We start from the raw sequence: 26050 nt of genomic DNA, 5'->3' as shown, positions 1-26050 counted from the left end.
CTCCTGCTGAATATTAGCAGTTAGATGCCGATAAGCTATTTAACTGGTCAGCAGCCGTGTCTGGCCGGTTAAATAGCTTTGAATATCGAGGAATTATTTATGAGTAGGTTAAAGGTTTATATGCATGGAGAGTAGTAAGTGCGTCTTTTGCCAAAGATGATCTTTAAACATAACTTGTCTCTTCATAAGTGAAAAAGAGTGATTGAACCAAGGTTCATATCTACTCCTTTGGGAGGTCCTGGATGGGGTTCAAGATCAGGGAGGTGGGCTTCTATTGTTGCGGTGGGGGAGGAGGGCCTGGATGGGGGATCACAATTGGAGGGCTGGGCTTCTGTTGGTACGGTGGGGGGGGGGCCTTGAAAGGGATCAAAATTAGTGGGGAGGGCTTCTGTTGGTGTGGGATGGGGGGGACTGGATGAGAAATCAAGATTGGAGGACCTAATATCTCTTTATGCAGATCCTGACCAATATTCAACCAGGACCAACATAAATGTGTTATATGGGCCCTGACCAAATGTCCTCCAGGACCCAAATAAATTCCAATAGCCAGGAGAAGTCCAGTGAGATCTGGATACTCAATGCCGATGCACGCTGCTGGCTGAATATTGACCAGAAAATCTTTAACAACTGTGGATGGGTGGAATAGATTGCCTTAAGAATTAAAGAACTTGAGTTCTCTTATAGGGTTTAGAAAAGGTTTAGAATAGTTCTCAAATGTTATTTATTTATTAATATGAATGTTCAGGAGTAAGGTATTTTTACATAAGTTATAATATGTTATTTTAAATATTATACATTATCTTGATTGGTATATTGAAGAAGAGGGGTATATAAATGTTCATAAATAGATAGTCATCCTCGTTTTGGATGAGGATAAAGTAGACAGACTTGAAAATGCCTTCATAATGAGTAGATTACTGCAATAGCTTATATGGGGTCCTATGTAAAAAGAAGCTGAAGAGCCCTCATGTACTACAGAATATGGTGGCATGCCTACCTCTGAGTAAGAAGTTGTGGGATCATGTGAATTCAAGCTTTAAGCCTTCAGTGGTTGCCGGTAGAGGCTAGAATTTGTTTCAAAATATTATGGGGCCGATATTCAGACCACGGAAGCTAGCTGAGCTGCCTCCCATGGTTGGCAGCGAACCTGGAAATGCAATGCCGGGCCATATTCTGCAACTGGCATTAAATTTCTGGGTTTTCTTTTGGTCACTTTGCACATAGCCAATTAAGCTGATAGTCATCGGCTGACTGGCTTAGTTATAGAGGTCAAAGATAGACCTGCTATTTACGCAGGTCTATCTGGCCACTGAACTTAGCTGGTCGGCCAATGAATATTGGCGCTAACTGACTTGGTCTTGCAACATAGCTGGTGACTTGGCTAGCCACTAAGTACTAATATTAAGCTGAGAGAGCTGGCTATCTTGCACTGAATATTGGTGCTTAGCCGGCTTAAGGCTATTTAACTGACCAGGAGCCGTTCCTGTGCGGTTAAATAGTGCATGAATATCAAGCATCATGTCTCATTTTTAAGGCTTTATATCATGAAGAGGCAAGACACTTGAAAGCCTTACTAATACCCAAGGCTTTTTTTGAGGGGGTACTTGGGGGTACTGAGTACCGGCACCTTTTCCATTTTCTGCTAAAATTGACTCATGGTCCCCAAGTTTTAATAAAAGAGCTCAGGCTCTACACACCAATTCTGCCTTGCCATAGATTCTGTGACTGGTTGCAGGGGGCCTGGCAAATGTGGAGTGGGTCCCCTCAGAGATCACCGCACCCCAGAAGGGTGGCCTGGCATTTGAGTATCGGCTTCTTTTTTGCTAGAAAAAATGCACTGCTAATACTTTTTAATATATTTATAAATGATTTAGAGATGGGAGTAACTAGCGAGGTAATTAAATTTGCTGATGACACAAAGTTATTCAAAGTCGTTAAATCGCGGCAGGATTGTGAAAAATTACAAGAGGACCTTACGAGACTGGGAGACTGGGCGGCTAAATGGCAGATGATATTTAATGTGAGCAAGTGCAAGGTGATGCATGTGGGAAAAAAGAACCCGAATTATAGCTACGTCATGCAAGGTTCCACGTTAGGAGTTACGGACCAAGAAAGGGATCTGGGTGTCGTCGTCGATAACACACTGAAACCTTCTGCTCAGTGTGCTGCTGCGGCTAAGAAAGCGAATAGAATGTTGGGTATTATTAGGAAAGGTATGGAAAACAGGTGTGAGGATGTTATAATGCCGTTGTATCGCTCCATGGTGCGACCGCACCTTGAGTATTGTGTTCAATTCTGGTCGCCGCATCTCAAGAAAGATATAGTAGAATTGGAAAAGGTGCAGCGAAGGGCGACTAAAATGATAGCGGGGATGGGACGACTTCCCTATGAAGAAAGACTAAGGAGGCTAGGGCTATACAGCTTGGAGAAGAGACGGCTGAGGGGAGACATGATAGAGGTATATAAAATAATGAGTGGAGTGGAACAGGTGGATGTGAAGCGTCTGTTCACGCTTTCCAAATATACTAGGACTAGGGGGCATGCGATGAAACTACAGTGTAGTAAATTTAAAACAAATTGGAGAAAGTTTTTCTTCACCCAACGTGTAGTTAAACTCTGGAATTCGTTGCCGCAGAAAGTGGTGAAGGCGGTTGGCTTAGCAGAGTTTAAAGAGGGGTTGGACGGTTTCCTAAAGGACAAGTCCATAGACCGCTACTAAACGGACTTGGAAAAATCCAAAATTCCAGGAATAACATGTATAGAATGTTTGTACATTTGGGAAGCTTGCCAGGTGCCCTTGGCCTTGATTGGCCGCTGTCGTAAACAGGATGCTGGGCTCGATGGACCCTTGGTCTTTTCCCAGTATGGCATTACTTATGTACTTATGTACATATATGCCAGCAAGGTCTTTTCAGTACTTGCAGCAGTCTATGGGGTCCAGCTTCAGTGTATGAGGGAATGAGCATTTGCATAAGACACTAGGTTGTAGAACTCAGTGGCACTGAAGTTCCAACAATAGGCAGATTACATGACTTTCTGGAAGAAATGCAAGACATAGCTGTTGGAGAATGCCTTTCAAAAGAAGGGAAATGGAGAGCAATTGAATACATAGAACCTGGGAGATATAGGTGACAGTTTTGCTAGGCTGTGAAGGTGAGTTGAAGGTCAGACAAATGAGGAGTAGCTGGAGGTGAGAAGGGGATGAATGGAGATGGGATGGTTGAAATTAGCACTTGAGGATGTCTGCATTCAAGTGGGCATAATAAAATAAATAGATAAATATGGACATGGAAATGGAAACACATCTAGGAATTTGAGTTGAGTTATTAAAATTAATACTATTAAACATTTATTAGTGCTACATGGTGAATAGAGTGCTGTACAGACACATGGAAGAGATTTACAGCAGCCATTTGTTGATTACGTAGCTCATTTTCAATAGAGAAAAACATCCAAAAATGTCATAAGGTGGCTGAGGGATGTTTTTCTCTCCAAAACATCCAATTTGCAGTTTTTGACATCCCGATTTGAGAGGTTTTGCTTCGTAGTTTGTTCAAATTTCAGAAGGATGTGTTCAGGGAGTGTTTTGGGAGGGACATGGGTGGCACCAAAGACAAACATTTTTCTGCAATAATGGGACAGAATGAAAATGTCTAGGGCCAAAATTAAGATGTCTTTGTCTAGTCCTGTTTCAATCATGACTAAGTGACCAAATGTGCCCTAAATGACCAAATGACCACCTGAGGGATTAAGGCATAACCCCCTTATTCTCCCAGTGGTCATTAATCCCCTCCCACCCCCCAAAGATGTGAAAGAAACAATACATACCAGCCTCTATAACAGCATCAGATGTTATGGCCAGTCCTATTAGAGCAACAAGCAGGTCTCTGGAGTAGCCCAGTGGTCGATGCAGTGCACTGTACAGAAGGGGACCCAGGCTCATGACTCCTGCAGACATAAGGGCTATTGTAGTGGTGTATAGTTGGGTACAGTAGGTTTTTGGTGGGTTTTAGAGGGCTCACCATACAATATAAGGGGGTAACGGTGAGATGTGTACCTGGGACCTTTTATGTCAAGTCTACTGCAGTGCCACTTAGGGTGCCCCACTGCTCTGATGGGATTTCTGTGTGGCCAGTCTACTAAGAATGCTGGCCCCCATACATCCCAATGGCTTGTTTTTGTGCATTTTTCCCTTGGACATTTTTTTAATGGTCTAAAAAGAGATGCACTGAGCACAAAAATGTCTAGTAATTGGCCATTCTCAAAACAAAAAGTTGAACGTTTTTCTGTTTTGAAAATGGCCATGTTCACTACCAGGTTTTTGGAAGTTTTTCACAAAACATCCAAAATCAGATTTAGACATAATATTGAAAATGCCCCTCCATACTTCCCATCTTTTGGTCTTCACAAAAATTGTAACCATTTCGAATATGTATTAATTTGATATGGAATTTAAATTAAAGTACATTTTTGTTTAAATTTCTCACATAGAAAATTGCTAATCAAATATCACCACACTGACCATGTTTTGTCCAGATGATGCCACATCTATGAGGTAGAATTGCACACACCTGTCTTATATAGGCAAAGAATTGAACTTGGTGAAATTGATGGAGCACATAATCCAGGTTCAGCGTTCAGTAACATTTTGTAAGCCACATTGAGCCTGCAAATAGGCGGGAAAATGTGGGATACAAGTGCAGCAAATAAATAAATAAATAAATTCTCAGTGCCTGTCAGTTAATATCATTAAAAATGCTACTTATGGAATAATTACAGTTTCTACTGATACTGAATATTTTATTTTATTTTATTTATTATTTTTATTTTTTATTTAAGGCTCAATGTGGCTTACAATACATCTTGAAAAATAGAAGACATTAGAAAATAGACATGGTAGTATACACTGTCTTTATTATTTTCACCCTGTTGTGTAAATATAGATCAGAAAGCTATCAGTTCTATGAATGGGAAAAGAAGTTAATTCATATTCAGAGTATGTCACTTCCCATAAACAGTGGACAATTCCTTTGATAAATGTGATTTCCTCTCCCTGATGCAGATCTTGATGGGGTTGCCCTATGGAAGTTTGCCTAGAAAGACCGTTCCAAGGAGTGAAGAAAAAACAGCTATGGATTTTTCTGTTCTGTGGGATTTTGAGGTAAATTTAAGTATGACACCAGTTTCTCTAAGGCTGAAGTTTGGTGTAGTAGTCACACAAACAGCCCTAAGACAAATTACTTGCTACATGAGACTAGCTACAAGTCAATTAGCCCTAGTTATTAATTTAGGGTCAATTCATCCCTGGCAGCTTTGACCTCTAGGAGAGAAAAAGAAGCTAATATCAGTCTTCTCAAATATTTAGAAGGTCATTTTAGAAGAGTTGTGTGGTATCTATACATGTCAACAGTGGTATTTACACATGTAGGCAGTGCCACTTTGTACACATGTAGAAAGCATGAGATACATAGATTTTAAAGGAGTGTTCATGGCAGTCCGAAAAGCTTTATATGTATTTCCTATTTTACAGTGGGAGTCCACATATATTCTTATAAACTCCCCTATAGGTGTTTACACCTACTGCAAGGCTGGTATAAGTGTTAGCTACCTGCTCATTTGGACCTGCGGACTCATCAGTGATCAAGGGGACACCTTTGCTTACCTCAGTGGTGTCTAATATCACTTTAAAAATACAACATAAATAAATAAGGGAACAGCTATTTGACTCGGTTCCTTTACTGGCTCTCTTAGTGCATTCAGTCTTGTGAAACCTGTCACTTAAATATACACATGGTGGCAAATGCACATGCATGTTCTGAAATTAGCACCTGCACATGCATTTCATGTTCTGAAATTAGCACCTGCTCATGCATTTCCTGGCACTCACATGTGTAAAGCTCTATGTAATGCCACTTATATGCAAAAAAAAAAAGGAAACCCTAGAGTTTTTTGCCATTTTCTCAGCAACCGCTTTGAATTTCAATGAGAAATTTTACATACTTATTCAGTTATCATACTTACATATTACTATTAAACAACATTTAATTCTCTTAAGCTATGTTGATGTGACTGACATTTTAGCACGTTAAAAATGTTTGAGCTAAAACACAGCGAAATAACTTCATTCAAATGATACAATTAACAATGCATCAGAATTTCGCAGTCACTTTGAATGGTCGAAGTATCCACCCCTAGCTTTAACAGAGACCTATAGTCACTTTGGGGAGTTTTTAACAGCCTTATCAATCGTTCCCTGTGGCAGGCTGTCCCAGGTCATCTGCAGTGCTCCCTTGAGCTTTATGATTTTTTGCAGCTTTGGGTGGAACTTGTGATAGGCCTCCAACATTCCTCCTCAGACAAAAATCTATGTCATGGTGAAGTCATTGACACCTGGGGGGGGGGGGGTTCAACTAATGGTTGTTTTACAGTGCAAACATTTTTGAAAGTGTGAAAATCGCTGGGTGGTCATGCTAAAAACTCTGTAACTTCACCCTATTTAAAGATAATCTCATTCCATTCAGCAATAAATGTAAATAGCATAGGCGTAGACTGGGGGGGGCGAGGGGGGGCAGTGCCCCCCCAAACGACGCGAGGCGCTGCCGCGCCATTAGTTAAAAAAAAAAAAAAAAGTTAAAAAAAAAAAAAAACACATGCAGGCACGCGCTCCTCTCCGTCCGATTGGCTTCCCTGCCCTCTCTATCTGCGTCCCGCCTTCCTCTGACGTCATTTCCTTTCGGGCGGGACGCAGACAGAGAGGGCAGGGAAGCCAAGCGGACGGAGAGGAGCGTCTCCGTCTACTCCTCTCTCTTCCTCCCTCCCTCCGGCGCAGGCAGCAGTCTTTTCCAGCGTTCCTGGCAGCGGTAGCGTTGTACACGCTGCCTTTGGCTCTGCCCCGAAGCCTTCTCTTCAAGTTCCTGTTCCCGCATAGGTGGGAACAGGAACTTGAAGAGAAGGCTTCCGGGGCAGACCGAAGGCAGCGTGTATATCGCTACAGCTGCCAGGAACGCTGGAAAAGACTGCTGCCTGCGCCGGAGGGAGGGAGGGAGGAAGAGAGGGGGTAAACGGAGTCACCATCTTGGACCTCGCGCGGGGGGGAGGGGTGGGGAGATGGATAGTACTGGGAGGGGTGGGGAGCAGAGGGAAGGAGCAAGAGATGGATGGGACTGGGAGGGTGGGAAGCAGTGGGAAGGAGCAGGAGATGGATGGGACTGGGAGGGTGGGAAGCAGTGGGAAGGAGCAGGAGATGGATGGGACTGGGAGGGTGGGAAGCAGTGGGAAGGAGCAGGAGATGGATGGGACTGGGAGGGGTGGGAAGGAGCAAGAGATGGATGGGACTGGGAGGGGTGGGTGGGGAGCAGAGGGAAGGACCAGGAATTGGATTGGACTGGGAAAGGAGGTGAGCAGAGGGAAGGAGCAGGAGATGGATGGGACTGGGAGGGGTGGGGAGCAGCGGGAAGGAGCAAGAGATGGTTGGGACTGGGAGGGGTGGGGAGCAGAGGGAAGGAGCAAGAGATGGATGGGACTGCGAGGGGTGGGGAGCAGAGGGATGGACCAGGAGATGGATGGGATTTGGAGAGGTCAGGCACAGCAGAGGGAAGGAGCAAGAGATGGATGGGACGGAGGGATGGTGAGCAGAGGGAAGGAACAGAAGATGGATGGGACTGGGAAGGGTGGGGAGCAGAGGGAAGGAGCAAGAGATGGATGGGACTGGGAGGGTGGGGAGCAGAGGGAAGCCTACTGGAAAGAAGACACTGCATAAAACAGAAGACACTGGGATCAAAGCGAATAGAAAAACTACATGATCAGACAACAAAGGTAAATAATAGTTTATTTTATTCATAATTTATTAATTGAAATGTCAGCTTTTTGAAATGTGCCTCTGTGATATTTTGCCTGTAAATTTCATTTCCTTCCTCCATATTAGCATATTCATTTGCATATGTATATATGCAAATGATATGCTAATATGCTCCGCCCATTTTTTGCCCCCCCAAATGAAACAGTCAAACTACGCCTATGGTAAATAGTAACAACAAATAAAGCTGTAAAGTTTCACATTGAAATTCCAAGCAGTTGCTGAGAAAACAGCACAAAACTCAAGGGGTTACTTTTTTGCCGTACCCTGTGTATAGACAGATAGATATAGATAGATCTCTTTATTATCGTTTGTACAGATGCTACTTTTTTTTAATGATGTGTAAGTTTGTGAGATTGATGCTCTTGTACATTTGCTGACTCCTTATATGTATTTTACAAAAGGCTTCCTGTTCAGCAAAGTCTACAACTTTGAATGTAGCTGCAAAAACCTCAGAAAGGTGGTATATCAAGTCCCATTTCCCTTTCCCTTTTCTAAAATGCTTGTAGAATTGTGGCTATGCTGAAGAATTTTCTTTTAGCTCAAATAGCTTCCTTCACCTCACTTTATAATCATGTCAGGTGGAATATATTTGGCCCGGGTTTCCAGGATGGTATGTTTGAACAGCATCCACGCCTGATATAAATTTTGTGACCTTCACAGCTGCTCCTCTTAAGTTTTTTTTTTCATCGTTCTTCTCATTTTATCATAGTCTCCTTTTTGAAAGTTAAATGCTAACGTGTTGGATTTCCTGTGTGTACTTACTCCAAAGCCAATATCAAATCTGATCATATTATGATTACTGTTATCAAGTGGCCCCAGCACCATTACCTCCTGCACCAGATCATGTGCTCCACTAAGGACTAGGTCTAGAATTTTTCATCCGCTTAAGTTATTTTCATGCCTAACTTTAGGTGCGAGTATTTACGCCTACCAAAAGCTGATATATATACTCACATCTGACTACTATCAGTTAGATGCAGAAATAGAAGTATTCTGTAACTCTGTGCTCAACCCACCCATGCCTCTCCCTTGGTCACACCCTTTTGGAGTTGCATGGAATAGAAGTTAGGTGCTCGGTTTACAGAATAGGGGCATAAATCAGTTATGTGCATAACTGCTAATTAATGCCAATTAGTGCTTGTTAATGTAAAAATAATTTACGGCGAGGCACCAGGATACATGACAGACCTCATCGACCTGCCAGCCAGAAACACCATAAAATCTACACAAATCATACCTAAATCTTCAGTACCCAAGCAACAAAGGACTCAAATACAAATACATCTACGCAACGAGCTTTTCCTATTTAAGCGCACAACTATGGAACGCACTGCCAAAAGCAGTAAAAACTACGCTCGACCATCTAGACTTCCGGAAAGCACTAAAGACAGACCTGTTCAGAAGAGCGTACCCCACCGTCTCAACATAAAATACCTGGACACCTACGTCATAATGAAACCAAAGACCTTAATGAACATTACTTGATTCTTCCTCCCCTCTCCCTCTCTAAGACCCCCCAATCCAACCTATCATACATGTTCTTCATCCCACTACAATATCACTTTGTATTATTCACACCATGTATTTGTTCATACCGGAATTGGCTATCGCCGTTAACGGTAATATGTGAGCCACATTGAGCCTGGAAATAGGTGGGAAAATATGGGATACAAATGTAACAAATAATAATTAGTAGTAGTAGTACTCATCTCCAATTAAGTTAGCACCAATTAGCTAATTGGGTTGTATATGAAACTATTCTATAACTGGGCGCACATTTGCACACCCAACTTCAGGTGCCACATAGAATTCGGGGGATACTGCAGCTTGCTCGGGAACTAGCAGTTAGCTTTCTCACACCAATAAATGACTTTTTTTTATTTCTGAGTGGTGTATATTTCTTTATTAGTTCTCATGGAGCCATGGTGAATAAGTAATTCAGAGAGTATGTAAATGGGGTAGTGTGGGGTTTGAAAAGTGCACAGGTTTATTTATTTATTTATTTATTTGTCATCGTGTTCACATTATAGACCTACTCTGAAAAATTCCTATTTTTTTCTATTGGGAGCTAATATCGTCAGAGGAACTTTGCATGTTGAAAAAGGCATAATCAGATTCCTGCATAGGAAAATGAAGCAATTAATGCATTCCCTAGCTTGGTATAAGGCAGCCCCAAATAATTAAATAGGCCATATATTTTTCTCTTTGTGCATCCATAGTATTGACCATTGATTTTGCTAATTCTTCTGTAGAATTCAATATGAATTTCAAGAAAATTCACCTTTTTTCACTTTTCATGTGAAAGATTTGTCACTAAATCCTACTGTAAAGATTTTCATGAAAAAGGTTGATATATTGTAAAATCACTTATGGAATACATTTTCTTCTTACATGCCCATTAATTGATTGGCAACTCACTGAAACTCCCTTGACTTCAGTGGAACTGCTTTAGGTTTCTATGGCAATATCCAAGAAGCTATGAGGTGTTGTAGATAGGGGTTTTCAACCCAGTCCTCAGGACATACCAAGCCAGTCTGGTTTTCAAGATATCCACAATGAATACGTAGGAGATAAATCTCCAAGCACTGCCTTTGTTGTATGCAAATCTATCTCATGTATATGTATGGTATCTTGAAAACCTGGCTGACTGCATGTGTCCCAAGGATTGGATTGAGAATCCTTGTTGTAGTTGACAACTCCATTCAAGAGATGTCTTGTAACATAACCAGTTAATCACTCATCCTTGCAGTTTGTCATTGAGAAATCCTCAGCTTTAATTTTGTTTATTTTTTAGGGTTATGCAAAATATTCTGCTCTCTTTTATGGCTACTACAATAATCAACGTGCAATTGGCTGGTTACAGTATAGGCAGCCACTGTCATATTTTCTGGTTGGAATTGGTGTATTTGGGTATAGTCTGATGGTAGTTATAAGAACGTAAGTACCATTTCATAACATCACCGCTTTTATTTTTCTAGCACGCACTGTTAATAATTTTATAATGACATACCATGCTTAGGTGAACTTATATTTTGAAGAGGTGTAACAATTCATTCTAGGGTGAGTTGGTATTATTCCTAAAGCATCTTCTGCTCAACTAATTTTAATAATTTCATAGGGGTTTTTTTTTTTGAAATATTTGATGGCCAAAGTCATTCTATTCCAAATTTCAGTCAAACATATTAAATACTGGTAGCAGTGAATGACTTCAGTTTCACATTGATGGTAATTGATTAAATAAAACATGTACAGAAATATGGCTGAATTAGCACAGATAAAAGATCAGAGGGTATTATGATGTCATTGAATATTTTGAAAGCTGTTCTATCATTGGCAGTGGCAGTAATCAGATAAGGAAACTAGTCACCCCTCATTTATTTGTTCTGTTCTATGTTACCCTGTGTGCAATATATGTATGTGCACTTTTCAAATGTAATACTGATGCACTAAAGAGTTTATCACATTTTGTGTCAGTAGGACACATGTTTAGGTCATATATCTTGGAATATAAATTCACCAGAAATTAGCACAGGAATCGTTTGCCATCTCTCCAGTATATAACACCATGGGACCTATGCAATAAACATAGAAACATACAAATGTAGAAAACGATGGCAGATAAAGATTATCTGCTGAATTCTATATAGCATGCCTAGAGATCCACACCAAAATACAGGCATATTCTATAACAACATGCATAACTTATTTGGCTAATCAGCTTTAATAACAGCACTTAAGCAATAATGAGCACTAATTGGCAATAATTAGAATTTACGCACACAACTTGCTAAGCGTATTCTGTAATGAACTGTGCCTAAATTCTAATGTGCGTGGTTCAAAAGGGACGTGGCTATGGGTGGGGAAATGGGTGTTTCATGGGCATTACAAAACTTACGCACGTAGTTATAGAATATGGCCCAGTGTGCATAAATCTGTGTGCAGTGATTTGCACCACATTTTCATTGGTGTATAAATGGAGGCACGTAGTTTTAGGCACTGGGATATCAACTAAGCATATTCTATATACCGCACCTAAATCTAGGTGCCACTTATAGAATTTGCTTAGGTGGAAATGTTGGCCGCATGGATTTTTTAGGCACTTTATGTAGAATCTGGCTTTATATGGCTTATCCAATCTGCTCATCTAAACCACCTACTAAGGGGGGAAGTTATCAATGTGGTCTACTATTAGGATGGATTATTTTAGCACAAGTTGTGCTATTTTAGAACATGATCCCATTGGGATCCTATGCTAAAATAGCACAACTTTCTGTGTTGCCATTGTAGTTATTTGACCAATGTTCTATTGGCTTATTCAGAATATGTTTGTTTGTGTCAACAAATCATCAATAAAAAATTGTTAAAACTTAAATAGCACAACTTCTGGAGAAACCCCCACCTTAACTGTAGTCCACATTGATAACATAACCTCCCCCTAAGTTGAAACATAGAAATGTAGAAAACGATGGCAGATAAAGATTGTTCAATCTCTTTCTCTCCCTCAGCGTTCTTCTATGCTTGTCCAGAGGTTTTTTTCAATTCAGATACAATCTTCATCTCCACCACCTTTACTGGGAGGCCATCCCAAGCCTCTACAACCCTTTCTGTAAAGAAGAAGATTTTCATCAGATTTTTTTAAAATCTATCCCCTTTCATCTTCACTCGTGTATTGGATGCACACCAAAAATGAAATTACTGTAAGAGCCATGCAGTAGCCGGGCGGTAACTCCATTTTGGTGCACGTTGGGCATGCATAGATGCTTACGCAGCTTAGTAAAAGGGCCCCTTATTAAAACGGTCCCTTTATTCTGGAATTCCTCTTTACTTAAGTAAGGACCCTGTTTACAAAGGTGCGCTAGCATTTCTAGCACACACTAAAAATTAGCATGTGCCAACCATGTAGATGCCCAGAATATTCTTATTGGCGTCTACATGGTTAGCACACACTAAAAACACTAGTGCGCCTTTGTAAACAGGACCCTAAGCTATTAATTCCATCTTGTCTTAGTAAGGTGCTCTGCTCCCAATCTCAAAATCAATTAGTAATCCCTTCTAATTATCCTGCAAAAGCAGATTCCATGAGAAATTCTGAGGGGCTCCCCCCCTAACTCCTACCCTCTGGATTTCCCTTCCATATGAGCTGTATATTGAAATATGATTTGAACAATTTAAAATCTATTTTTTCAGATTAGCTTTTGTGGGATCATGATTGGCTCAGTCGGTTAGATGTAATGGTAGTTTGGCTGTATATTACATGTTACGCTTAATGAATGTATGATGGGATTTTTTGAATTGTTTCATGTGATTATAACGATGGAGATTACTTTCCAGCTTATTTTTGAAAGAGAAAAACGCCTACAGTGCGACCTAAATCGGGAGATAGACGTTTGTCTCGCAAAGGCGCCCAAATCGGTATAATCAAAAGCCGATTTTGGGCGTTTCCAACTGCACTCCATCGCGGAAACGAATAAAGTTGACGGGGGCGTGTCGGAGGTATGGTGGAGGCAGAACTGGGGCGTGGTTATCAGCCGAGGAGAGATGGGCGTCTTTAGCTGATAATCGAAAAAAAAGGCGTTTTTACTGCAATTTTGGGTCACTTTTTTTGGACCCTTTTTTTTCACGAACAAGTCCCAAAAAAGTGCTCCAACTGCCCAGATGACCACTGGAGGGAATCGGGGATGACCTCCCCGGACTCCCCCAGTGATCACTAACCCCCTCCCACCAAAAAAACCCACTTTAAAAACTTTTTTTCCAGCCTGTATGCCAGCCTCAAATGCCATACCCACCTCCATGACAGCAGAATGTGTTTGATCCTGTCACAGCCTTTCCCTGGGTCAGATGTGGCTCTCGGGTGCACTACAGGGTCACATCAGCATTGCATTGTGGTGGGTGTAGGGTATTGGGCTCCGTGATTTCATTAGCTTGTGTTACAGTCTCACGATGTTGGTACTTGGTAGGCTCTTCTCCCATGGTGCATTTCCCCCTGCCTACTGGGTCAGAGTGTGCCCTGTTGTGTTTCCTGTTGTAGTCCATGCAGTAGTGGCCATTTTTGTAAGCCAGTTTTAGTTCCCTTTCCTGTGTTAGCCACGTTAGACAACTTAGTTCTTCCCTTGAATGAGGCTGAAAGAGGGCATTGTACAGCATTCTGCCAGCTCTGACCTACTGCTCATCTCAGTACCAGGGAGACTCGTTGCCAGTGGGGCACAACCTCTGATCTGCAGTTAACTGTGAGTAAAGGCGGTTATTCCAATAAAGGACGTATTCGGAGAGATTAGTCTTCAGGTGTCAACTGGTGTGCCAATGTTATATAGCAGCAACCAGTCCTAGAGGCCTGCGTGTATGCAGGTCCCTGGAGCACTTTTAGTGGGTACCGCAGTGCACTTCAGCCAGGTGGCCCCAGGCCCATCCCCCCCCCACCTGTAACACTTGTGCTGGTAAATGGGAGGCCTCCAAAACCCACTGTACCCACATGTAGGTGCCCCCTTCACCCCTAAGAGCTATGGTAGTGTTGTACATTTGTGGGTAGTGGGTTTTGGGGGAGGGGGGTTGGGAGCTCAGCACCCATGGTAAGGGAGCTATGCATGTGGGAGCTTTTTCTGAAGTCCACCGCACTGACCTAGGGTGCCCAGTTGGTGTCCTGGCATATCAGGGGGGCCAGTGTACTACCAATCCTGGCCCCTCCCATGACCAAATGGCTCAGATTAGGACGTTTTTGAGCTGGGCGTTTTTAGTTTCCATTATCGTTAAAAAAAACAAACGCCCAGCTCAAAAACGTCCATTTTTTCAAAAATACGGTTCGGCCCGCCCCTTTACGGACCCGTTCTCGGCGATAAACGCCCATGGAGATAGGCGTTTCCGTTCGATTATGCCCCTCCACGTATATTGTTTTTACATATTTTGGAGTTGACTACATGTCAAAGGTGGTTATTTGGTACATTGCATTTATTTATTTATAATTTTGCAACAAAATTAGAAGTACACGCTTGTTAAATACAAAAAAAGGTCATACAGGGAATCAAGAAAAAGAATACAAGAATTTAAACAAACTCCTCCTTAGGTCACTAATAAAGGGGAAGTAGATTGAAACTTACAGGAGATAGCCTAAGAAAATAATCAAAGGAAAAGGCCCTAAACTGAAATTAACCCATCTTATACTATCAATGATTGTTCTATGAAGTTAATGTCCCATTCGAGATCTTCTTCATATCTAGAGAGATGTGGTAGCCATGTTAGTCCACTCTTATAGGTAATCAATAGAAATAAAATAAAACAGAGAAAAGAAAATGATACCTTTTTTATTGGACTAACGTTAGTATATTTTTTGATTAGCTTTTGAAAGGTAACCCTTCTTCATCAGATCCAAATAATTACTACTACTACTATTTAGCATTTCTATAGCGCTACAAGGCATACGCAGCGCTGTACAAACATGTCTAATAAAGAAAGGTTACCTTCGAAAGCTAATCAAAAAATGTACTGTTAGTCCAATAAAAAGGTATCATTTTCTTTTCTGTTTTATTTTATTTCTATTGATTATCTTCATACCTATGAAAGGTCTCGGATGTTGTGGGTCAAAAAATGCTTACTTCAACCCTGAATATCAGACCAGACATTTACATGGATATGCTAGTAAAAAAAGATGTGCCCAAAGGACAAGTTTCAACTCTTATAGCCAAAAATAATACTCTTCTCTCCTACATACCTTTAGTCACATCTGGGTAAACCCAGACTTTTTGTCCACAAAATAAGCTCTGTGAGTTACAAAAAAACATTCTTACAACTACATTTAAATCCTGTTCGAATACAAAAGACACATATGAGCTGCATATTGAAATATGATTAGAACAATTTAAACCTTTTCTTTTTTCGGGTTAGCTTTTATCATTATTGGCTCATTCGGTTAGATGGAGTGGTAGTTTGGCTGTATATTACATATTACGTTTGATGAATATATGATGGGATTTTTTTGAATTATTTTATGGATTATAGGGGCCTTTTTACTAAACCGTGTAAGCCTCTATGCACACCCAACGCACGCCAAAATGGAGTTACCACCCAGCTACCACATAGCTCATGCGGTAATTTCATTTTTGCCGCACGTCCGATACATGCATCCAAAATTATTTTCAGATGCATGTATTGGGCGCGTGCCAAGTGGCATTTGACGTGCATAGGTCATTACCGCCAGGTTACCGCGTGAGACTTTACTGCTAGGCCAATGGCTGGCGGTGAGGTCTCAGACCCAAAATGGACACACAGCAATTTTCATTTTGCCGCATGTCCATTTTCAGCAAAAATTTTAAAAGGCTTTTTTTTTTACAGGTGCGCTGAAAAATGATTCTGCACACGCCCAAAATATGCGTCTACACTACCGCAGGCCATTTTTCAGTGCGCCTTTGTAAAAGGGCTCCATAATGATAGAGATTATTTTGGGTCCTGTTTACTAAGTTGCGCTGTAGGCGTGCTAACATTTTTAGCGTGTGCTAAAAATTAGCGTGCACTAACACTAGAGAACACTCACAGGAATATATGGGTGTTTCTAGCATTAGCACACACTAAAAACGCTGGCGTGCCTTAGTACACAGGGCCCTTTGTATTTTGTTGTTATATATGTTGGGGTTGGCTATATGTCAATGGTGGTCATTTAGTATATTACATTTGTTTTTTATGGGTTTTGGTATTTTATTATGGTATTGACAGATCTTTGCCGAACTATCTTTGTAAACCACTTTGATTAGGTTTCTCCTAAAGGGTCAGTATATCAAAAGTTGTTAATAAATTATTTAAAAATAAATATCTTAGGAAACTTATCCCCAAACATTTACATTTAGTAATTTGTGAGAGTAATTTTTCTATGAAAAAATACACTTAAACTTTTGAAAATTCAAAAGTATACATATTAGCATGCTTTCCTTACTGAAAGAAAAACTGGTATGTGCATGTCTCATCTTTCCTTTCCAAATTCTGTTGCTAATATTGATTACTATTTTGTGTCTCTGCAGAATGGCAGCAGGTGTTCATGAAAGCACAGGGGATTCTGATGATGCAACTTACAATTTTAGTTGGAAGATGTTTACAAGCTGGGATTATCTTGTTGGCAATCCAGAAACAGCAGACAACAAGTTTGCCTCAATCACAACAAGCTTTAGGGTAACCAGCAGAATGTTCTATTTTGGAAGTTCTCAGGGGTCAGTTTTCAAAGCAAGTTATCTGGGTAGTTGTGTCTCCAACCTGGATAATTTTCACTGACTGGACCCAACCTGGATATTTAGTGGTACTACCCAGTAGTTCTGCTGAATATATCTGTACAGACCACTGCGGCACTAGCTGGTTAGTGCTGGGGTGGAACAGAACTGTCCAAAGTTTAGTCGAGGCTGAATGAGAGTTATTCCAGGCATTTCTGTACCAGAAACATGACGGCAGATAAAGGCCATATGACCCATCCAGTCTGCCCATCCTCTGTAACCCCCAATTCTACCTGTTCGTAAGTGATCCCACATGCTTATCCCATGCCTTTTTAAATTCTGGAACAGTCTTCGACTCCACCACCTCCACCGGGAGGCCATTCCACGCCTCCACCACCCTTTCTGTGAAATAATACTTCCTTAGGTTATTGCTAAGCCTATTCCCTCTTAACTTTGTCATATGCCCCCTCATTCCAGAGCTCTCCTTCATTTGAAAAAGGTTCTCTTCCTGTACATAAATGCCCTTGAGATATTTAAACATTTCTATCATGTCTCCTCTCTCCCTCCTCTCTTCCAGCATATACATGTTGTGTGGGTCTAATTTAGAAAGTGGCAATCAGCTTTAAAAAAATGCTAATCACTGCCAGCTGAATGTTGAGCCATTAGCTTGGAACCACATGCTGTCATTTTGCCTCTTGTTTAAAACTACCATGTTTCCTCCTAGCAATGCAATGCCTATGAACTCAAGTTTTTAAATTTAACAGTCAATATTGGAGTCAATTTTCAATGCACTTATGCAACCAGCATTAAGTGTTGGTGCCACAAGTGGTTTTATTTGAATTTCCTGAGCCTCTGAGCAGATACATTTTGGTTTTATACAACTGCTGAATAACAGGTGAGATCCCCAGGACTAACAATAGCCAGCGTTTCGCACTGCTGCTTCTAACTCAGCTGCTGTTGAATGTTTTATATAATGCCACCTCAATGGGCAGTTTTTATGGACATTTCTTGGTTGAAGTTTGCATTGCATCTGAAGCTCATATATATTTTTGCATTATCTTTCTCTTCTGAAGGAGTCAATTGTAGATGAAGAAGAAAGTAATAAAGATGAAAACATCCATCTTACACGATTCCTTCGTGTTCTGGCAAATTTCCTCATAATATGTTGCTTGGCTGGAAGTGGTTATCTTATCTATTTTGTGGTAAAACGGTCACAGACATTTGCCAAAATGGAAAATATTGGCTGGTATGAAAGAAATGAGGTATTAGTTATTTTACAATTTAATACAGTAGCAGCAATTATAATAATATTGTTTGAGAACTATGCAAGAGGATTTTTTTTCTGTCTCTAAGGGCACAAATTCTACAAATGTCAGCACTTGAAACCTAAAAGAGCATGGGCTAGATTTTCCAAAATATTACTTAATTGAGAGGGTTTATATTTATTTTCCATTTACTATATTTAGGAATTGATTTACTACATTTTATGGCCAATTACATGGGTGTAAACATTACTTTATACCCACTGTGCTATTTACTCAAGCCTTTATTCAGCACTTTTGAGTGGAATAACGAGTTGATGCTTCAGTGTAAAAATGCAACCAAACAAATCTGTGTGCCATTAAAAGTTGCCTGCTATTCGCCGAAGTAAAAATATGCATATGTTTTTACTCCCAAAATTTTCCTCCATTTTGGGGCCTTGTCTCAGGGTGGGAAAATCACTTTTTTCTGCTCAGCTACCTGGGACAAAGACTGATTGACATAGCTACAAAAGACAGTGTGCCCTGAATTTGCACAAAATAAAAGTGTACTGGATGGTGAAGGAGGAAGAGGCACAGTCCAGAATATTTCTGAAACAGGAGAGGGGAAGCAAGGGGGGGTAGAGAGAAGAATCTGCAGCAGGAAAAAAGAGAACCAGAAATAATAGCACAGCAGCAGGGACGGACTGACAGGGTTCTGTACCCCTGGACAATGAGGGTTATGGGCCACCCCCCTCAGTCCCACATCTCCCCATCTCACCCTCCATCCCCCAAAATTCCAGCCTTCTTATTGTCTTCTACTTATCCTTCCCCTTCCTACTCAATCTTCTACTGCTGACACTGGTTCTTTTCTTCCTCATCCAGTCCTGTTCTTTCAGATCCTCTTGTCTTTCTGCCACATTCTGTCAGCCATACTTATGCTACATTTAGGCCACGTTCATGCACATTCTTTCCTGCCATTCAATTCATTAACATATAGAGGTAATTTTATAACTGTGCATGAGTAAAAAGTGAGCACATACTGGAGGTAATTCTATAATTAGGCACCTCAAATCAAGCACCATAATGGAGCACAATGAGTACCAATTTTATAACATCACTTCAGTGTACCTAAGATGTTGCCAAAAATAGTATGCAGTAGTGATAAAACAGGAAAAACAAACTGGCCAATATTTAGCCTGTGTTTCTGGTGACTGGCATTGAATATCTGGTGCTTTTTTTGCTGGATTAAACTTAAGCAGCCAAGTCAATATTCAGTGCTGGCCGTTTAAATTTATAGCAGCTAAAGATAGGCATGCTATTTGAGTTGACCGATTTGGCTGCCAAGCTTAGCCGGCGAAGCACTGAATATTCGTGGCTAGCCAATTATATCACACAATATAGCCAGTTAGCTGCTATTCCCCGGATTCTATATAGTGTGCCTAGAGATCGGCACCGAAATCCAAGTGTATTCTATAACAACGTACGTAACTTAATTGGCTTAACAAGATCATCAGTGTTGATAACAGCTCTTAAAAAGAAATAATGAGCACTAATTGGCAATAGTTACAATTTACACGCATGACTCTCTAAGCATATATTGTAATGCAGTGCGCCTAACTTCTAACACTCGCAGGCAAGAAAGGGCATGGTTATAGGTGGGGAAATGGGCATTTTGTAGGTGTTCCAGAATTTACGCACATAGTTATGGAATAAGGCCCTGTGCGCCTAAATCTATGCATTGGGAATTATGCCAAGTTTTCATTGGTGTAAATGGATGCTCATAGGTTTAGGTACTGGGATATCGACTAAACATATTCTATATACCACGTCTAAAGCTAGGTGCTGCTTATAGAATACACTTAGTCAAAGTGTTTTCTATGCAGATTTTTTAAGCGTCATATATAGAATCTCCCCCTATGTGCTAAGTTCTAATATTTAGCAGAGATAACTGGCTATCTTGTGCTGAATATTAGTGCTTAGCCGGTTAAGTGCTACTTAACCGGCCACGAGCCATTCCTGGCCAGCTAAATAGCATTGAATATTGGCTGGAAAGTTTCCTTTTATTTTGGATTAAAACAAGAAATGACCTGGGAAATTTCATTTTAAACAAGTGCACATCCCTACCAACAATATGTGAGTATGAAAATCACAAATTTGCCTCCAGATCAAATAGGAATATGGGCAACCAGTTTCCCTTAACCGAACGCCGGTAAAAACGAACATATCAAATGAGCCACACCTTGCAAGAAATGACTTCCCCTAGTTCATGTCATCATCTCTATGAGGAAAGGCTAAAGCAGCTAGGGCTCTTCAGCTTAGAGAAAAGATGGCTGAGGGTAATATGATAGAGGTCTATAAAATAATGAGTGGAGTGAAAGGGGTAGACATGAATCGCTTGTTTACTCTTTCCAAAAATACTAGGACTGGGGGGGGGGGGCACGAAATGAAGCTACAAAGTAGCAAATTTTAAATGAATCAGAGAAAATATTTCTTCACTCAACGTGTAATTAAAGTCTGGAATTTGTTGCGGGAGAATGTAGTAAAAGTGGTTAGCTTTGTGAGGTTTAAAAAAGGTTTGGATGGCTTCCTAAAAGGAAAAGTCCATAGACCATTATTAAAATAAACTTGGGGAAAATCCACTGCTTATTTGTATAATAAGCAGCATAAAATGTATTGTACTGTTTTGGAATCTTGTCCTGGATTGGCCACTGTTGGAAATAGGATGTTTGGCTTGATGGACCTTTGATCTGTCCCAGTATGGCAATACTTTTGTACTTATATACTCCTCTCCTGCCCCAGCAAGATTAGCTTTTGAAACCTGTACAACAGAGAAAGCTCTGCTATTGAAAAATAAAGCAAAATCTAAGCCACCAGGCCTTTCCTCAGTACGCATTGGGTTTGCTCATTGTTTTGATAAAACGCATTGCATCAATATTGTGAAAGCTTTCTAAGTCATGAACATTTGCTTTGTAAAGCTTTGTCCAAAACGCAAAGCAGTACTCTCTTTTTGTGAATTACAATTATTTTGTGAATGATAATAATGCTATCATGTTTTATCCTTCATTATTCCTCCTTCGTTAGGTTGAGATTGTCATGTCCTTGTTAGGAATGTTCTGCCCTCCATTATTTGAAACTATTGCTAATTTGGAAGACTACCATCCTCGCATTGCCCTAAAATGGCAGTTGGGAAGAATCTTTGCTTTGTTCCTGGGGAATCTCTACACCTTTCTACTTGCATTAATGGATGATGTCAATGAAAAGGTGAGACAAGTAAAAACATGGGGAAAAAAGGTGCACCGAGTAATAGGCTGCCCCTGTGCTCTGCATAGACGTCTGTGTTGCCATTTGTCTACAAATGCTGCCACACAGATGTATTTTCCCTGGATTTTTGGCATTCATAATTTGGATGATTCAGTTTGTAAAATGGCTGTTCATTTTGCACATTCTCACATATTATCAAACAGGAAACCCCAACATATTTCTTGTTCAAAAATGGCTGTGAGATGGATTTTTTTTGGATGTTATATAAGCAGGATATCCCAATTCTAACTTGAACTTCCTTTTGAAAATGCCCCTCCACCTGTTTTTTTTTTGTTTGTTTTTTAACAATTGCCTCATAAAGTCTGTGATAATTGCAGGTAAATGCATTTACATGTATTTGCACTTGCTTGGAAACTGGTGTAAATTTATGCATGTGAGGTAAACACATAGAAGTGTATTTTTAAAAATATACGCGTACTTTGTGACAGTCTGCATTCTGTTCAAATTCCCTCCAAGCACAACATACTTGGGACATGTAAAAGTAGGTATGAACATTTTCTGTGCCTATTTTATACATGCATAATCCCTGACATAATTTTATAAAAGCTCTTCTCCGTGGAGAAAACAGGATTTACCCACCAATAGATCTTATAAGATCATCCTCATAGAAAGTAAAGGCTGCACAAATAGAACATCCCCTGGATTCTATAAAGAGCATTAACAGTTAGGCACCAGAATATGCACATAGATACAAGATCCATATGCAACCTAACGAGAGAATGAACACTGATTGGCCACTTAGATGGTGTTAATTGGTTCTTGATTGAAGTTGCATGCATCCCCCCCCCCCCTATGGGCTATTCTATACCTTGATGCCTAACTTTTCCCACACACATCCGAAAAGGGGACATGTCTATGGGAGGGGCATGGGCAGGTCATGGGCTTTCTTAAAAGTAAAGCGCCAAGTTATGGAAGATTGCCAATCTGTGCCTAACTTTGGGTGCCAGACTTATACCTGTTTCTGTCAGGCATAAGTCCAATGCTCAAAATTAGGTGCAGCCTGTGCACTATGCCAGTGTTCTATAAAGGTTGAGTGCCCTTTATAGAATAGGGGCTCATCATAGATCTTTTCTTCGCCTACCTTTTGACACTATATATAGAATTTTCCCCTACATAACTGAATCTCACTAGACCTGAAGCAGGCTATTGTGAAGCCATTACTGAGAGAGATGGGCAGTACTTAGTGTGTCTCCCATCTACATCCATAATTTACAGAATACTGGAAGTTACGTGTGTTCCTGCCATACAATGGTGTGTGCACTTGCACCAGCTCTATGGCTGAGGCAGGTGTGGGTATCTAGATGTTAAGTACGTTGATACCAGGTTACCCTAGTATTCTATAAGGGAACCTAGGTGCCCAGCTTCTGTTAGACACCTACTGTGCATCTTCGGGGCACCTGTAGTAAATAGAGGTGCCCAGTTATAGAATTGATTCTAGAGCGTTTGGCAGACTTAGGCTAGAGCAAGGGTAGGAACAAAACCTAGTCATAGGGCCAGATTCTGTATATGGTGCCTGAAAAGTCCACATGGAATACATTTCTAAGTATATTCTATAAGCAGTGTCTAGATTTAGGTGAGATATATAAAATATGCTTAGGTGATATCCAAGTGCCTAGAACAATGCGCATCCATTTTACACCAAGAAAAATGTAGCATAAATACCAGTCCATAGATTTAGACGCAGAGGGGCATATTCTATAACAATGCATGTAAATTTTCGAACACTCACGAAATGCCCATTTGCCCGCCCATAGCCATGCCCCTTTTTTGCTCAATGCATTAGTTTAGGCGCTCTGCATTACAGAATACACTTAGTTATTGTCATGTCTGTGGCTGTGACCCCTCTCAGACTCACCTTATTTCCTGTGGTCAGCTTCTGAGCTGGCTTCTGTCTGTTCTTTGTGAGTTAGTTCTGTCTCTGTGTGCTGGCTGTATTAGATTGTCGGTGTGCTGTCACCCGTTCCAGATTTCAGCTCAGTCCAGTCCGGATCTTCCAGGCTGCCCGACCCTTAGTTGCCTGGTGATTGTTGCACCTGAGTCTGAGCTGCCTGCTGGGCTTATTAGCCATTTGGAACCTCTCTGCCTTTGCCTTTGCATTGCGTCTAAGGCCCTGGCATGTTGGTGCTTGTTGCACTTCTGCTAGTCCAGTGATTTGTCTGAGATTCTTGCCTTGATTCTTGCCTGTTTCTAGTTAGTCTGTGTTTGGTTTAGTTTAGGTTTTACTTGTTTTCCTAGTCTTGTTTCTTGTTTGTATCTCAGTGTTTAGTTTCTGTTTGTGTGCTGACTTTGTGGCTGCTTGCAGCTTTTAGTTCTGTGTCTTGTTAGTCAGTGTTTTGTTCCCTGTTTCAGTGGCTGCTTGCAGCTTCCAGTTTCTGTCCCCTAGCTTGTCCTGTCCCTGCCTTGTGTTGTATTGTCTAGCCCAGTTTTCTGCCTTGCTGCCCATGTTCCTTCCTTTCCCCTCTGACACTCAGTTCCTGTGCTGCCTAGCGGTTATCCAGCTCCTGCCCTGTCCTGCAAAGTCCTGTCGGCCACCTGAAGCTGGGAGTTCAACTCCTGGTGGAAAGTGGCCAGGTACAGGTGAAGCCTAACTGTTGTCAGAGTTCTGCCTTGCCCCTGGTGTGGGGTGGTTTTGCCTGCCACTGCCGCACCTCGGCAGTGACCCAAGGGCTCACAACCCAGTTCCAGCTGTGAAAACGTGACAGTTATGTATGTAAATTCTAAGTATTGGCAATTACTGCTCATTATTGCCTGTTAAATACTGTTAAAAATACCAATTGGCTTGTTAAGTCAATTAAGCTACGTGTTATAGAACATGCTTGGATTTCGGCATGGAATGCTAAGCGCGATATATAGAATTCGGCGGATAATGGCAATAGTCAGGTGCTATACAGATAGCACATCATCCCCTGGATCCTAAAAATGGCACCCAAATTTGGGTGTCCAAAATTGAATATGATCCTGAGATCCACATGCAAATAAGTTAGTTAATGAGCCATTAACAATCAAGTATTGACATTAATTGGTTCTAATTTAGATTTGCGCTTGGATCTGGCTGTGTGCAATTCTATAAAGATCTGTACCCCAATCCTCTTGCATGCAGCCCTAAAGGAGCACGGATATAGGAAGACCATAGGTGGGTCAAGGGTATTCCAAGGATATAGAATGGGGGGGGGGGGGCTGTGCATCAGGGTTTATACCAGGTTTCAGTAGGTGTAAGTTCTCATGCCTACAGTTGGGCACCAGAATATGCACTTAACGCTGTGCTATAAAGAGCGCTCAGCCCGGAGCATCCTTTATAGAATAAAACTGAGTGCAAATTTTTCACCAGTGTCTACTTTTCAGCACCATTTACTGAATTTGGCCCTATATGTATATTCAGCACCACAGCTGTCATTTATTTATATACTTATTATTAGGATTTATTTACCACCTTTTGGAAGTAATTCACTCAGTTCGATGTACAGTAAGAATAAATCAAACATGAGCAATAGACAATTACAGCAGTAAAAATAACAAATAACAATACAAAGTATGGCATAGTATACAACTTACAATGTCAACACAATACATAATAGAACATTTTAATTGACAGTGTAGGTAAAGACGGAATAGATAGATAGATAGATAGATAGATAGATAGATAGATAGATAGATAGATAGATAGATAGATAGATAGATAGATAGATAGATAGATAGATAGATAGATAGATAGATAGATAAGTGTGTAAGAGGAGCTAGAAAGTAAGGTGACTAATTTAAAGAATGGTGCACATGAGGTCAGAGAGATGGCTAAATATTATCTCAGCTAGGGTAGGAGTGGATAAACATGTCCTGCTGCAGTATGTACAACCCATGTCACTCCTTCTGTAAGTGAGTGAGTGAGACTAAAATGTTAATTACTTCTTCCATTAAAGGCCTGGTTGAAGAGCCAAGCTTTCACTTGCTTCCTGAAGTAGAGATAGTCTTGTATTAAGCGGATCCTTTCAGGGAGTGCATTCCAGAGAGTGTGGGCTACTCCGGAGAAGTCTCGCTTGTGGGTATCACATCATGTAATGTCTTTTGGAGAGGATGTGGTTAGTGATAGTCCTTGGGAGGACCTTAGTGTCCTTGGAGGTGTGTAGAGGATCATCCTATTCTTCAGGTGCTTGGGGCCATTTCTTTTAAGGGCCTTGAAGATCAGACATAGAGTACTGCTGCTGAATATAAACCTGAAGATGTATAATCTCATACAGGATCAGGCAGTTCCCCAGTAATAAAGTTTGATGGTTTTCTTCTCAGACTGTTATGAAATGCAATAAGGGCAATGGATGTAGAAGAGACAGCTCTAGCATTACTGCAATTCCTTTATAGATTTGTCCACTTAATGAAGTTGCTTAGAATCATGAAGAAAGGGCAGCTTGTATACCTCAGGACCCTCTCACCACAATCCCCCAGATTCTATATAT

At 40.8% G+C, this 26050-nt stretch overlaps 1 protein-coding gene across 1 annotated transcript in view; it reads left to right on the top strand.

The window, feature by feature from the left end:
- LOC115472425 (transmembrane channel-like protein 2) overlaps window positions 1-26050 on the top strand; it is a 143002-nt gene that overhangs the window by 85450 nt on the left and 31502 nt on the right. The window contains 5 exon segments of the mRNA XM_030206743.1: window positions 5063-5161; window positions 10653-10795; window positions 16861-17008; window positions 18117-18305; window positions 21366-21545. Of these exon segments, the coding sequence (XP_030062603.1) occupies window positions 5063-5161; window positions 10653-10795; window positions 16861-17008; window positions 18117-18305; window positions 21366-21545 (759 nt within the window).

The sequence above is a fragment of the Microcaecilia unicolor genome, chromosome 1 (genome assembly GCF_901765095.1).
Source record: "Microcaecilia unicolor chromosome 1, aMicUni1.1, whole genome shotgun sequence".
Taxonomy (NCBI): Eukaryota; Metazoa; Chordata; class Amphibia; order Gymnophiona; family Siphonopidae; genus Microcaecilia; species Microcaecilia unicolor.
The sequence above is the reverse complement of the archived record's forward strand: the minus strand, read 5'-3'. Positions and strand labels throughout refer to the sequence as shown.